This window comes from Cebus imitator, unplaced genomic scaffold (assembly GCF_001604975.1).
Source record: "Cebus imitator isolate Cc_AM_T3 unplaced genomic scaffold, Cebus_imitator-1.0 Scaffold124, whole genome shotgun sequence".
In the NCBI taxonomy this organism is placed as follows: domain Eukaryota; kingdom Metazoa; phylum Chordata; class Mammalia; order Primates; family Cebidae; genus Cebus; species Cebus imitator.
The window spans coordinates 487,191-502,762 of NW_016107439.1; the positions used below are offsets into that span (position 1 = coordinate 487,191).

The following is a 15,572-nucleotide window of genomic DNA, read 5'->3' on the forward strand; positions in this document are numbered from 1 at the left end:
AAAAAAAAAAAAAAAGAAAGAAAAGAAACCAACTCCAATACTGGCTTTTACATAGGAAAATGTAAAAGACAAACAGTAATACTGGCTATTATATTTCCCTATGTAGTGAACTTTACCAGTGTTCTTCGTTTCTTCATGTGGCATTTGTTACTATCTGTTGTCCTTTCATTTCAGCCTGAAAGACTCCTTTCACACATTTTTTAGGGCAGGTCTAGGTCCCTTAGTGTTTTTTATTTTTATTTATTTATTTATTTTAAATATATGAATGCATTAATTTATCCTCATTCGTAAAGCATAGTTTTGCCAAATACCGAATTCTTGGTTGACAGTTGTTTTCTCTTAGCATTTAAAAAATATCAACTCACTGTCTTTTTAGCTTCCAAAATTTCTACTGAGAAACTGGCTGATAGTCTTATTGAGGATCCCTTGTATGTGATGACTTGCTTCTCTGCTACCAAGATTCTCACTGTCTCTTGCCTTTCAGTAGTTTTTGATGTATCCCCATGTGGGTGTCTTTGAGTTTATACTTGGAGTTTGTTGGTCTTAAATATATCAATTCATGTATTTCAACAAATTTGGGAAAATTTCAGCCATTATTGCTTAAAATAATCTTTATGCTTATTTTCTGTCTCTTTTCTGTTAAGATGCACACATGTATGTTGGTCTGCTTGATATCATCCCATAGACTCATTAGGCATTATTTATTTATTGTTTCATTCTTTTTTTTTTTCTGTTCCTCAGATTTGATCATTGCAGTTTTCCTATTTTCAAGGTTGCTGATTTTTCTGCTTCCTCAAATCTGCTTTTGAAATTCTCCAATGTATTATTTTATTTCAGTTACTGTAGTTTTTAGTTCCTCTGGTGTGTTTTACTCATACCACTTCCAGCATGAAATGTAGCAGGGTCCCCCACAAATAATTCTCCAACTTCCTGGACACCGACTGGGTGTTATACAGTTCATTTCAATTCTGACACTAACTACTGGAGTTAGGGAAGACCCCTCTATGGCAGACTACTTCGTACACACTAAGGTGGTTATAATAAATAAGCTGGTGAGGATGAGAACCCTGCGAATTGCCATTGAGAATGTAAATGGCACAGCCACTTTGAAAAGCAATCTGGTGGATCCTCAAAAGGTTAAATATAAAGTTAGCAATTCTACTTCTAGATATATACCCAAGAGAATTCAAAACACGTATAGGAATGGCATAGAAACGTTACTCACAATAACCCCAAAATGGAAACAATCTAAATGTCATCAGTTGATGAATAGATAACCAAAAGTGATATATCTATACAGTGGAATATTATTCAGCCATAAATGAAATGAAATGAAGTACCAATATGTTCTACAACATGGATGAAAACATCATGCTAGGGGAAAGAAACCAGTGCAAAAAGTCACAGAGACAGAACACAGATTGTTGTTTACCAGAGCCTGGGATGGGGGATAGGGAGTAACTGTGAATAGATATGGGTTTATTGTGGAGTGATGAAAATGTTTTGAATTAGGTAGTGGTGATGGTTACACAACTCTTTGATGCTTATCCTATAGTTCTCCTGAGCAGCTCTCTCCCAGGCGATGACTATGGACCTGGGCTGTTTTCATTAGGGGCTACATAATTTCAGAAACCTTTACCTCTAGTTGTGGGGATCAGAAAGACAGTGTGAAAGATCACATGGGGCATTTTAGGGATGAGTCATCTAAATGTATATATCACTTTCACTCATGTGCCATGGGCTGTAATCTAGTCTTATGATCCTAATCCAACTGTGAGACAAGCTGGCAAATGTAGTCTGCCAAGTAAATGTAGCTTCCTCAGAAGAGAAAGCTATAATGATGATCACCCTACCTGTCTGTACCGTAGAGATTAAAGAGAGATGCCATAAATAGAAATTCTTTTATTTGCATATTCCACATCAAAATCACAAATTTAGGTGCCACCAAATTATGGCATTATTTTCACTTCTGTACCTGAACCTGTAATGTTTAAAAATACTACTTGTTCTTAAGAAATTCTGTACTTATCTCATTAGTACTGATTTAAAGCAAATTCCTCATTTAAAGTAAAAACAAAACAGCAAGAAAATATTTTTTAAAAACTAGTGGTAAGCTAAAGTAATGGAACTTTTCTTACTTGATAAAAATTTTAACAAACATTAAAAGTTATTATTATGAGAAAAAGATGAATTGTTCACTATCATCTGTTTTTTTCTTTGGTGGTAGCGGGGAACAGAGTCTCGCTCTGTGGCCCTGGCTGAAGTGCAGTGGCCTAATCTCAGCTCACTGCAGCCTCTGTCTTCTGGATTCAAGCAATTCTCCTGCCTCAGCCTCCTGAGTAGCTGGGACTGCAGGTGCATGCTACCACGCCTGGCTAATTTTTGTATTTTTTGATAGAGACAGAATTTTACCTTGTTGGCCAGGCTGGTCTCAAACTCCTGACCTCAAGTGATCTGCCTGCCTTGGCCTCCCAGAGTGCTGGGATCACAGGCTTGAGCCGCCACGTCCCGCCTCACCTCTGTTATTAAACATCATACTATAGGTCCTAGCCAGTGCCTTAGGACAAAAAAAAAAAAAAAAAAAAAAAAAGATGTAATATTCAGAAAAGAAGAAACAAAGGTTATTGTGTAGATGATTTGCTATAAAATAACAAGTGAGTCAGCTCAGAAGCTCTTCTACCTAAAAGGATGAAGAAATTTTTACATAGCAATAAACAAATCTGTAGTATATTGTTTGTGGCATATAATACTAAATTGGCTTTTTTGACATATGCTCCCCTTTCCCTTGGGGTATTCCAGTACCTTGGAAGCTAAAAAACTAAAATGATATTTCTCAGACTTTATTGCAGTAAAGGTAAATAATGTGATTTAGACATTCACCAGGGATGTGAATTCAGAACTAAATTAAGTGCGGAAAGAAGTAGAAACACACAAAGCATCCATTTAGCTGGTACTAATCTAGAATTTGCATCATGGTTTTGGAGCCATTATTCTTTTTTTATTTTATAATTTCAACTTTTATTGTAGATTCAGGGGATGCACACGAAGGTTTGTTACATGGGTACATTGCATGATGCTGAGGTTTGGGGTATGATTGATCTGATCATCCAGGTATGGAGTATAGTATCCAGTGAAGCCATTATTTTGGCAACAATTTCTCATCCTCAGATTATTACTAAGAAGATAGGTTTCTAGAGACAAAAGTTGTTACACTGGCTTTCTGATTCTCAGAATCGTTTGGTACTAGAGCCAACAATGAAGTCGTAGTTCCAGACTCCCTAGTTTCCAGATTGTGGTAGAGCCTTGGCAGACCAGTTTTGCATGTTGTTCTAGGAGTCATTCCTGGTAACCAGGTCTAGAGCCGGCTCCTTCTGTCTTTTCATTGGATTGGTAAAGCATTTAATTTTCCAAATTAAGCTCCTGTCTGCTTAAAATAGCTAGGGAGCTTTCTGTTTATATAACTGAATCCCAACTGATAGGATTGTTAGGTGAAAAATGCAGGCCATTGAACACTGTGTGAACTCCTGATGGCAAAACTAGCCCATGTGTTTACTGTTCTCCCCTGCCCAATTCCATTGAAGTAACAAAGACAAATGAGAAGAAGGAAGAAGTGGAAGAGGGGAGGAGGAAGAGAAGTCGTTGATAGTTGTACCATTAATTAGAGCACAGTGTCATCAGTGGGACAAAAATATTTTGAAATTTCTGAAAGATATTAAGCCGGTAAGATCAAATTGAGGGAAATTAGATACTTGGTGCAAACAAAGTAAGGCTCTCAGAAGAATTGTGGAGTAACTTTAGGTTGCAAATACCTGGGCCAGTGGAGAAAAATTGAAAGATTTCAATTTGAAAACTATGAGAGGTCCCCCAGCCTTGAGTTACTGTCCCAAGTAGCCTTGGGTTACTATCCTTGGCATTCTCCCCTAGGTTTGATTTTGCTTGGATTACTAGTTGTGTAAAGTAAGAGGTTTTACTTGATATGTTTCTAGCATGTGAAATAAGGTCAGAATGTTTTAAAATATACCCAGGTTTTGTTTTTATTCAAGTGTGTCAGGAGACAGTTGCTATAGAAAGGACTGTTGGTTACTCACAGTTTCCAACTGTGGGGTGCATGCCACATCATGCCACACTGAGGCCATGCAGTGAAGCACCTGAATTGATCAGGAATCAGAAGGAGCAAGGGAAAAGCATGAGCATAATGCTTTTATTGTGGTTTGTATGGGAAAAGCAAGACAAGGCAGGGTAAACAAAATTAGGATTGGCTAGTTTCAATAATTTTGGTGGGCTCTAGGATATAGGGGCTATCTCCAGTTGTTTGGTACCTGGTCCTGGGATGATTACAGCAGGGAATAGTGGCTCAGTCTGATAAATGAGGTGATTGATGGTATGAGCCCTAGATTGGTTGGTTTGTGTTTGAAGAGTGTTTGCTCTCTCCTGGAGTTTGCTAGCCCTGGGAGGGGCAGACTCTACAGAATCAGCAATGTGCCAGATGGCAGAGCATCGAGAATACATAAAATAAGAAAATATAGTTAATACACAGAGAAAGAAAGACAGTAAATACTCCCAGCAAACTTAGAGGTATAGAATCATTAAATGTTAATAAACTTGCAGACATGTCAGAAACCATTTAGATTTGCTTCATGAATCCAGGTGTTCAACAGCAAAATTGTCAAAGTATATAAATGTTGAGAGAATTGGTTTTTTAAACAAAGTTTTGAGGTTCTCTATGGATAGATAAATAGGTAAACATTTATTGAATGCTCACAGTGTGTCAGACACCCTGCTAAAAAATTTACATGTATTATTTATTTCCCAATAATCCTTTGTAAGTAGTTATTAGTATTCCCATGTACAGTTAGGGAAACTGAAGTATAGAGAGATTAAATAACTTGCCCAAGTTTATGCTATTAAGAAGTACTGGAACTGGCATTTAAACCCAGTTTAGTTTGACCTTATAATCCAAACCCATAATCTACTACCTCTCTGTCTATAATAAATCTATGTATATAACAAGTAATTACAAATATCCACAAAGTCTTCAAAGTAAAGATCATCTTAGCATGATGGTTACTAACATTTAAATGGGGATAGTAATAATACTTGCTTTGTAACATTTTTACAAGGATTAAGTTCATTAATGTTATATATTTAAAATACTGCCTGGCAACATAGCAAGCACTTGGTAAATGTTGGATATCATTATTCTCCTTAATGAAGTATTCAGCCTGTACATGAGAATTTGTTGGCACAACATCTAGATAAACTCTCTATAGCTATGATTTAAACCTAGTCTTAAATACAAACAAATTTAAAAGTTGATACCAAACTTCTTATACTTTCCAATATCCATAACACAAATTTGCATATAAAAAGAGAAATTGGCTTTATAAGATCATTCATAGTTATCTCATCATTTAAAGTGTTTGATAGTGCTCGCTTCGGCAGCACATATACTAAAATTAAAGTGTTTGATATGTATAGGCATTATATTCATTGCCCTAAATTGTTACTACATATGAGAATGACCTTAAGAATATGAGAATATTTTTAAGTAATTAAATTTCATGTTTTAATTAGAAAGAAGCGGTTACAGGAATGGAGAGCTCTTAAGAAAAAACAAAAATTTGGAGAATTAAGAGAAATTTCTGGAAATCAGTATGTAAATGAAGTCACAAATGCAGAAAAAGATGTGTGGGTTATAATTCATCTATACAGATCAAGGTAATTACCATAGTATTTCAAAATGTTAATATACTACTATTTTAAAAGACATATGTTTGGTTTTAAGGTTTTACAAAGTATATAACAGTACACAAGAAAAAGAAACTATGTATTACATATGCATACATCCATAGAGTTTTTGATAGTCATTGGCTTCAGGAATTTAATTAGGTATTTTAAGATCTTTTCATTTCAAATATAAGGAAGTTGTCACACTTTTGAGAAAAATAAGCATTCTTTCATAGTTTAAAAACTTTTTATTGTAGAAAATCTCAAAAATACAGAGAAGTAGAAAGAATGAGAAAATGAGCACTCTAAAATATCAACCAGATAGCTTCAACAAGTAACATTTTGCCATATTTATATAATTGTTTCTGTGTGTGTGTATATTTGCATTTGTAGAACCATTTCAAAGTAAACTGAATATAGCATCATGATTTATTCCTGTGTACTTCAGCGTGCACCTTCAAAACATAAAGGTGTTGGAAAGAAAAAGAATTCTATCTTCTCTACCCATTTTAAGTTTATTGGCTTGGCCCTGCAAATTAGACTGACAAAAGACAGGTTAACAAGAGAAAAACAAACAGAAGTCTATTAACAAATGCATTACACATACACATGGGAGAGTTCAGTGATAAGTAATTTAAAGGAGTGGTTAGAACTTAGGCTTATATGGCATCTTAAAAGGACAGCAAATTTGTAGTGAAGTGACAAGACAACAGAAAGGGTCTTTGAGATTCTAGGAGTAACAAACTGTGGAATGGTAAATACATGGGTGAAACGAATGGAAATTGAATGTTATTTTAGCAAGGTTTGTTATATAGATTCCTCTGGTGCCTCACTGGGAGAGTAAGAATCTAGAACTTTATCCAGTGATTAGCAGTGTCCTGCCCTTCCTGGGAGAGACAGGAGTGAGGTTGTTACTGTGTGGAGAAGATTTTTCTTGTGTCTGTTTCTTTTCAGTTACCTTTAGCTCAAAATAATCCTTATTCCAGAGTGGCGTATTTTGGTGCGGCATACTATGAATCCCTTCAAGAGCATTCTTCTACATAACCACAATACCATTTTCTCACCTAACAAAATTAACACTAATTCCTCATAACATCTAATACCACATCCTTACTCAGATTTTCCCAACTGATGTAAAAATATCTTTTATAAATACATACGTTTTTGGACAAGGAGCCAATCAAGAATTACGCAGCACATTTAGATGTATCATCTCTTTTAAGTCTCTTCTAATAGAACAATTCCCCTGCACCTTTGCACCCCTGCACTCCCCCATTCCTCTAAGATAGTTAATTTTAAAATGCCTAGTTGTACTAAGTATAAGCCACTGTCCCTAGGCCTCAGCAGTCTTGCCTAGTAGTTGGGGAAAGTAGACTTTTCCCCAACTCTGTTTCTCTCATTCAAATAGTCCTTCTAGCTTTAGGTCCCTACTCCTCTGCCTCAGGGCTATAACCATTCCAGGGACAGAGGCCATGACAGCAACCTCATTGTCCTTATCTCAATCTCTAAATAATAAACTTTTTTCTCTTTAGGTCCTTGGGGAAATTATGAACAGAGCAATTTATGCAAATTATAGCCCTGTATATAGCACTGTGTAGCCTGTACAGGGCTATAATTTGCAGTTCCTGAGTCAAATTTTGATAGGACAACATGCCCCATAAAAGAAAATGCCCCAGAAAAGTTATTTCATTATAACTAAAAGTCTTGGTTGATTAATTTTTAAGTACCTTTAAAGTCTTAAAAAGAATGTGTTGACCTAAAAGGAAGAGACTGGGCACAAAGTATAATTTAAAGAGTTTACTTAAGCCAAAGTGAGGATAGGTGCCCAGAAGACTAAACCTAAGTAACCTTGGATATAACCTCCCTTTAGCCTTTGTTATGAGCAGGTTTGTGAAGACATCAAAGGAGGACAGGGAGTGGACTGATACAAAGTTGTTTGTCAGGAATTCTCAATGGCTTAAGGAAATAACCTTAGTGATTGGCTATACATTGTTAATCTATAAAAGTTACAGTGTCTGATGTATTATTGGGTTAATTTATAGCTACTTGGAAGCAATAGCAAGCAGTTTCAAGAGATGAATACATAGGTCAAGGAGGGTGTAGGTTGTAATTCTCTCTTTTTTTGGGGGGGACAGGGGCTCACTGTGTCTCCCAAGCTGGAGTGCAGTGACGATCATAGCTCACTGCAGCCTTGAATGCATGGGCTCCAGCAATGATCCTCTTGCTTCAGTCCTCCAAGTAGCTTGGACTACAGGCCTGCATACCATATTCGGCTAATTTTTAAAATTTTTTTGTAGAAATAGGGTCTTGCTCTGTTGCCCAGACCAGTCTTGAACTCCTGGCCTCAAGCAATCCTCCTGCCTCAGCCTCCCAAATTATTGAGATTACAGGCGTGAACCACTGTGCCTAGCCTGCTGTCTCATTTTAATGACTCTGTGGGTGTAAACATTTAAAGGGACTTGCATTCTTCAGATAAAAGTTATTTCCTCAAATCACACTTCCATATTACGTCTACTATTTATTTAGTTAACCAGTTTGTAAATGCTCCTTGTAAGTCTCACAAATAAGGATGAGAAACACTGACATTTACAAAAGTTTTGTTTGTGGTAAATATTATATACTGAAGTGGTTCACTGAATGTTTTTTCTGACCCTTTGTGGTTTGCAGAGTAGATATTGCTTCTAAGTAAAATTATCTGCTTTAATGGTTATTTTTTCCAGATAAATTACTAGCTTTTAGAAATCTTAAAAAATCATAAAGAGGTTGAATGTATTTTAGTCTGCTTCAAATTGTCATATGCTTTGATAGACTCAGAAAGAAGGATGTGGTTTCATAATATTTTAAGTATTTGTGACCTTCTTAGAAGGTTTTTTTGGGCTACTCTAAAGTAGTTATATATTAGTTTTCTGGATATTAAGAAAATATATTCCTGTGTTTGTATAAAACATATATTTAAAAAATTAATCTGTAATAATCCAAATTTATAAAATACAACAGAAAATAATTGTGTTACAAATATTCTTTAGAAAACTAGTTTTTAGCAATGGATTTACTGGCCGGGTGTGGTGGCTCATGCCTGTAATCCCAGGACTTTGGGAGGCCAAGGCAGGCAGACCACCTGAGATCAGGAGTTTGAGACCAGCCTGGCCAACATGACAAAACTCTGTCTCTACTAAAAGTACAAAAAAATTAGATGGGCATGGTGGTGTTTCCCTATAATCCCAGCTACTTGGGAGGCTGAGACAGGAGAATCACTTGAACCCAAGAGACAGAGGTTACAGTGAGCCAAGATCATGTCACTGCACTCCAGCCTGGGCAACAGAGCAGGACTCGGTCTCAATAAAAACAAAAACAAAAAAACAAAAAACAATGGATTTACTTACAGCTTTTAATATTGCAAAGTTGAAGGATAACTGTCAATTTATGTTTTTGTAACTACCCAGCAGGTTTTGGCCTTCCCTCCACATAGATCCAATTTATCAAGACAGTGGAATTACAATAAAGAGTTTAATTCACACAAAGTCAACTAAACAGGAAACCAGAGTTTTATTACTCAGATTAGCCTCCGCCAAAATTTAGGGGTTGGGGTTTTTCAAGGATAGTTTGCCAGACCATAGAATGGGCAATGCTAATTGGTTGGGAATACAGTCATAGGGATATGGAAAATGGTCCTTGATATGGTTTGGCTATGTCCCCACTCAAATCTCATCTTGAACTGTAGAGGGACCCAGTGGGAGGTAATTTAATCATGGGGACAGTTACCCTTATTCTGTTCTTGTGATAATGAGTGATTTCTCATGAGATCTGATGGTTTTATAAGGGGCTTTCCCTCTTTTGCTCAGCATTTCTCCCTGCTGCTGCCAAGTGAAGAAGAATGTATTTGTGTTTGCTTCCCCTTCTACCATGATTGTAAGTTTCCTGAGGCCTCCCCAGCCATACTGAACTGTGAGTCAGTTAAACCTCTTTCCTTTATAATTACCCAGTCTTGGGTATGTCTTTATTAGCAGCATGAGAATGGACTAAAACAGTCCTTATGAGTGCTAAGTCTACTTCTGTGTGGGGCCACAGGACTTCTTGGTGGGTCCAGGTAGAGGCATCAGTCATCAGAAATGCAAAAACCCAAAAAGGTATATCAAAAAGGCCAATCTCAGGTTCTATAATAGTGATGTTATCTGCAGGAGTAATTGAGGAAGTTGCAAATCTTATGACCTCCAGAATAATGGCTGGTATTGTTTAAGTGTATATCTTAGCAGAATTCAGGCTCCTCTCATCCTCCTAACCTAATCTTCCTTTAGCTTTACAAATGTGGTTTAGTTTTGGGGAAAGGCTATTATCATTTAAATTATAAACTGAATTTCTCCCAAAGTTAGCTTAGCCCAAGCCCAGGAATGATTCAAAGCAGTTTAGAGGTTAAAGGGAAGTTAGGGGTTGGTTAGATCAGATCTCTTTCGCTATCATAATTCTCTCACTGTTAAACAATTTTTTGCAAAGGTGGTTTCGTTTTTGGCTACTTTCTATCAATTTTATAAAAGAGTGGTGTTTGTTTTTTGATTAGGCTCCTAAGTTCTATAATTTCAATGGCTCTTTGCCATTAAATTGATAGGATTAGACCCACTTTTTATACAAATGAAGACTTAGCCTCCTTAAGGTGCCTTAGATGGATCTAACTCAACATGGGCCATTAAGCCTAATGACTTAGCTTGTAGTCAGTCTTGTTTCTGGTTTTATTTAATCTTATACCTGTACCCCAATTCTAATTTGGGGCTTTTATATTATCCCTATACCCAAGTACATATTTTGAATCTTGAATACCATAAATAGGTTCTTAACTTGTTTTGTGATATTAGAGGTCTGCCTCATATTTTATAGCTCTTCTCAGGTTAAAATTATGTCCCTGAACTCCCCCCAAATTTGTTCCCCTACTGCTTGCTATCAGAATTATCTTTGGGCAGCCCTTTCTCCGTGAGTCACAATCTGTTATGCACTATTCTCTTAGTTCTATACTTTTCACTGCCTCCACCAATGCCTACCTGCCTTCTGCCATTCACACTACTGACCCGCCCCACAAATATCTGTTGTACCACTGCCTGAGCTTTCATTATGATAAAATTTCTAAAGATAATGATAAAATTTCTCTGAATTAGATATTAGTGGACTCGTTTCACCTTGAAGGAAGTCAAACATTTTACCCTAAGATACACTTTCTTGATATATTTTGAGATGGGTGTTGAGAGAACCAGCAAACCAAAGTAACCCTGTAAAGCTGCCTTTTGGTGGGGAGATTTGCAACTGTAGAGAAAATCTGCATTCATGCAGTCAGGCCTTCTCTGAGGGCCTTCTGTAGTCTGATCTAGGACCAAAGTTAACTGTGAATCTGATGCCTTTAAAGGTCTAAAAGAAACATTTACCATCTATTCTCTTTGAGGGCTGCTACATGTAAGGTTTCATCTACATAACAAGGCCACCTTTGCTAGCCAGGCCTTCTCTTCTCTTCCTCCCGTAGCCTGTCTTGTCACTGTAACCTGATTTACCCCAATAACCTGTTTTTGGCCATTCCAGAGCCTCCATTCTTTCTGTAGCCTCTAGCCTCAAGGTGGCATATGAGCTTCTGTACCCCAATGGAGGGCTTCGGGGTACTTTGTGTTTCCTCTCTCATGTGCATATTAATAAATTTGTGTGCCTTTTCTCCAATTAATCTGCCTTTTGTTAGTCGATCTTTCAGTGAACCTTCCTTCGGAGGGCAAAGAAGTTTTCCCTTGGCCCCTAAAACCTTTTATATTTTGGTAGAGATGGGGTTTTACCACATTGGCCAGGCTGGTCTTGAACGCCTGACCTCACATGATCTGGGTCTCCCAAAGTGCCGGGATTATAGGCGTGGGCCACACCCAGCCCAACTTGAATATGTTTATGTAAAATGGAGAAAGAGTCTTTGGAGAAGGAAAGATGAGAAAACAGGAAAAGAGGAAAACAGGAAAAGAGGGAAACAGTAATCAACAAAGGTCCCATGGGAGAAGGAAGGAATGTGGAATAAAGTAGAGGTGAAGGGATTCACTTGACAGTTTGATAAACTGGGAGAAAAGGGACTAATTGAACAAGGAGTGCGGTGAGAATTAAGTGATAAAGCAGGAAGAGCTGAGGTTGTGATCACACTTCCAATCAATATTAAATTCCTGGTAAGGAACAGTTCTGGATAATGGGACCACCAGGATGTGGCATGGAATGGGATTCCAAAGACTGTGGAAGAAGTTTGTTGAGGTCAGGAAAGACAGTTTTGGGTGTGGCAAACTCATTACATGGAAAGAAGCTCATGATGGCAATTAGGGTTGTGATCCTTTTGTTTCAACTCAGAACTGCCAAGTATTTGCTAGAATTGTCCTGTTTTTTTGTTTGTTTGTTTGTTTTTTCTACAAACTGGGAATCTGCTTGAACTAAACTGATGCTCAGCTGGATATAGTTTCCCTAAGTTAAGCATCAGCTTGCCATGTTAGCTAGCTTCATTCTCAGCTATAATGGTGCTTGCAGTCAAAACTCTACATACAGTTCATCATTGCTAAAGGTAACAATAGAGGATAATAACATGCTTTTATATTAGAAACTATCTAAGATATATTTTTGCCATGGATATATTTCACTTCTTTCATTAGACTGAGATGAGTAGTCTGTTTATTAAACATTGTGTGTACTATTTCTCTTTTTAGCATCCCAATGTGTTTGTTGGTTAACCAGCATCTTAGTCTTCTAGCAAGAAAGTTTCCAGAAACTAAATTTGTTACAGCCATCGTGAATAGCTGTATTCAACACTACCATGACAATTGTTTACCAACAATTTTTGTTTATAAAAATGGTCAGATAGAAGCCAAATTCATTGGAATTATAGAATGTGGAGGGATAAATCTCAAGTTGGAAGGTAATGTTATACATTTTGTTTATAAAAATAATAGGTGAAAACATCCACAAACTAACAAGTGTCCTGAAAGTTTACTTTCTTAGTATCAAGGTTTTTTTCCTTGCTTCTAGTCTCTTTTTGTATGCTTCCAGATTAATTTTCCTCCAGTAATACTCTAATAACACTCCCTTGCTTAAAATCCTTAACAGTCCTGTCTCAACTACGTTAAAATTTTAGAATCTTCTCCTTTAGAATCTCCACCCACTTCTCCAACTATATTTCTCAGTGCTTTCTAGTTTCTGTTCCTGTTAGGCTGGTTTTCAGCCACTATTCCCAAACATACACTACTCATTTGTGCCATCACAATTTTATACACATTCTCTGCTTGTACCTAACGTAGTCTACCTTTCTCTATTCTCTGTGTCCAAACTTTATTCCTTCATGAGTCTACTCAATTGTTGTTTACTTCATTATGTAATATTGGACCACTTCATAATCTTTTTCTTCTCTACTGAATTTCTATAGCCTATATTCTCAATACATCTTATTTTTCACTTATTAGCATGATATCTAATGTTGTTGATTAATCAATTCCCTTTGAATTTTATCTTCCTAAAAAGTGCAGGGACCATGGCTCCTATTATTTTATTTTTGTTAGCACACAGCACAAGACTTTATATTTTTATCATCTTCGTTTTTACTTCCTGAGGCTATTTCTTTGATCTATTCATTTTTTGTTATTGCTTTAACTCTTTTACGAAACTAAAAATCTTTTTCTCTCACCATTGTGTTAGAGCCATCATGAATGGCTGTTTTCGGTTTTTGTTGGTTTCATTTTTTTGAGACAGTCTTGCTCTGTCACTCAGGCTGGAGTGCAGTGGTGTAATCTTGGTTTACTGCAATCTCTGCCTCCCGGGTTCAAGCAATTCTCCCTGCCTCAGCCTCCTGAGTAGCTGGGATTACAAGTGCCAGCCACCATGCCCAGCTAATTTTTGTAATTTTTAGTAGAGATGGGGTTTCACCATATTGCCCAGGCTGGTCTTGAACTCCTGACTTCAGGTGGTCCACCTGCCTCACCCTCCCAAAGTGCTGGGATTATGGGCGTGAGCCACTGTGCCCAACCAGCTGTTTTCAATTCGTATTCTTTTCATTCTGTCACTCCCTCAAAATTGTTTATGGCCTTACCAAGACCTCGAATACTTTAATTATTTCAGAATTGTCCCATTTTTCTTTTAGTCTCCTAAGGCCTCTCCTTGTTTTACCACCTTGTTTTTGTAGCTTGGACCTTCACTTTTTAATAAAAAAAAATTAACTATATAAGAGTACATAAAAGAATACATAGAATAATAATATAGCAAGCATTCATGAAATTATTATTATCTTAGTTTGGGATACTATAATAAAAATACTATAAACTGGGTGGCTTATAAACAAGAAAACATATTAATATCTAACAGTTCTAGAGGTTGGGAAGTCCCAGATCAAGGTCCCACCAGATTTGGTGTTTTGTGAGGACCTGTTCTTCATAGATGGTGACCTCTTCATTGACCTCACATGGTGGAAGGGACAAACGAGCTCCTTTTGGCCTCTCTTTTCACTTATTTCATTGATGAGTGCTCTGCCCTCATGGTTTAATCACTCCCAAAGTCTCTACCTCTTAATACTGTCACCTTTGGGATTAGGATTTCAACATACGAGTTTTGAGGAGACACAAACATTCAAGACCATAGTAATTACCAAAAATAACAAATATGAACATTTGTTTACGCTTGGTTTAGCTATTTTTTTGCTTATTTTTTGAGACAGCATCTTACTCTGTCACCCAGGCTGGAGTACAGTGGCACGATTATAGCTCATTTAAAGCTTTGACTTCCCAGGCTCAAGTGATCCTCCCACTTTAGTCTCCTGAATAGCTAGGACTACAGGTGCATGCCACTACACCTAGCTAATTAAAAAAAAATTTTTTTTTTGTAGTAGAGATGGGGTCTACATATATTACCCAGGCTGGTCTCAAACTCCTGGGCTCCAGTGATCCTCCTGCCTTTGCCTCCCAAAGTGCTGAGATTACAAGTGTGAGCCACCATGCCCGGCCTGTTTGCTTATCTTTAAAAACACATTACAGATAAAGTTGAAGTTACTCATATTTCCATTCTTATTCCTGTTCCCCTCCCTGTTTCCTTAGGGGCAAAAACTATCATGAATTTGGTATGTATCTGGTCCCCTTTTGTGTGTGTGTATGTGTGTGTGTGTGTGTTTGTGTGTGATCAATGAAATTTGTTGGTGTATTTTAAACATTGTGGTAGAATACATATAACAACATTTACATCTTAACTATTTTTAAGTATACAGTTCAGTGGCATTAAGCAAATTCACATTCCATCACCAGAAGTCTTTCCATCCATCTCCAGAAGTCTTTTCATCTTAAATAACAAACTCTGTACTCATTAAACAATTAACTCCTCAGTCTCCAACTTCTTCAGCCCCAGGCAGTCACCATTTTAGATTCTGTCTCTATGAATCTGACAACTCTAGATATCTCATATAAATGGAATCATGTAGTATTTGTCCTTTGTGACTTATTTCACTTAGCATAATGTCCTCAAGTTTCATCCATGTTCTAGCATGTTACCAGAATTTTTTTCCTTTTTAAGTACACCTTGTGTATCCCTTCATCTGTTGATTAAGGGATATTGTGAGTAATGCTGTTATGAACACGTGTGTACAAAAAATATGCCCATCTCCGTATTTAATTACTCTGGGAATATACACAGAAATGGAATTGCTTGATGATACGGTAATTCTATTTTTAATTTTTAAAGGAACTATCGGTCTATATTGTTATGTTTTAACTTAAATATATCTATAAAAATAGAAGGAATAATTAATTGCAAATTTGAAAGTATTTAATAAAGGGCATTATATTGTATGATTCTGCAACTTGCTTTTTTTTTTTTTTTTT

At 36.8% G+C, this 15,572-nt stretch overlaps 1 protein-coding gene across 1 annotated transcript in view; it reads left to right on the top strand.

The window, feature by feature from the left end:
* The window catches only part of PDCL2 (phosducin like 2), a 42,549-nt gene that overhangs the window by 14,204 nt on the left and 12,773 nt on the right, over nucleotides 1-15,572 (top strand). Inside the window, exons 4-5 of the mRNA XM_017540239.2 lie at nucleotides 5,575-5,718; nucleotides 12,426-12,634. Of these exons, the coding sequence (XP_017395728.1) occupies nucleotides 5,575-5,718; nucleotides 12,426-12,634 (353 nt within the window). The remainder of the gene's footprint in view (nucleotides 1-5,574; nucleotides 5,719-12,425; nucleotides 12,635-15,572) is intronic.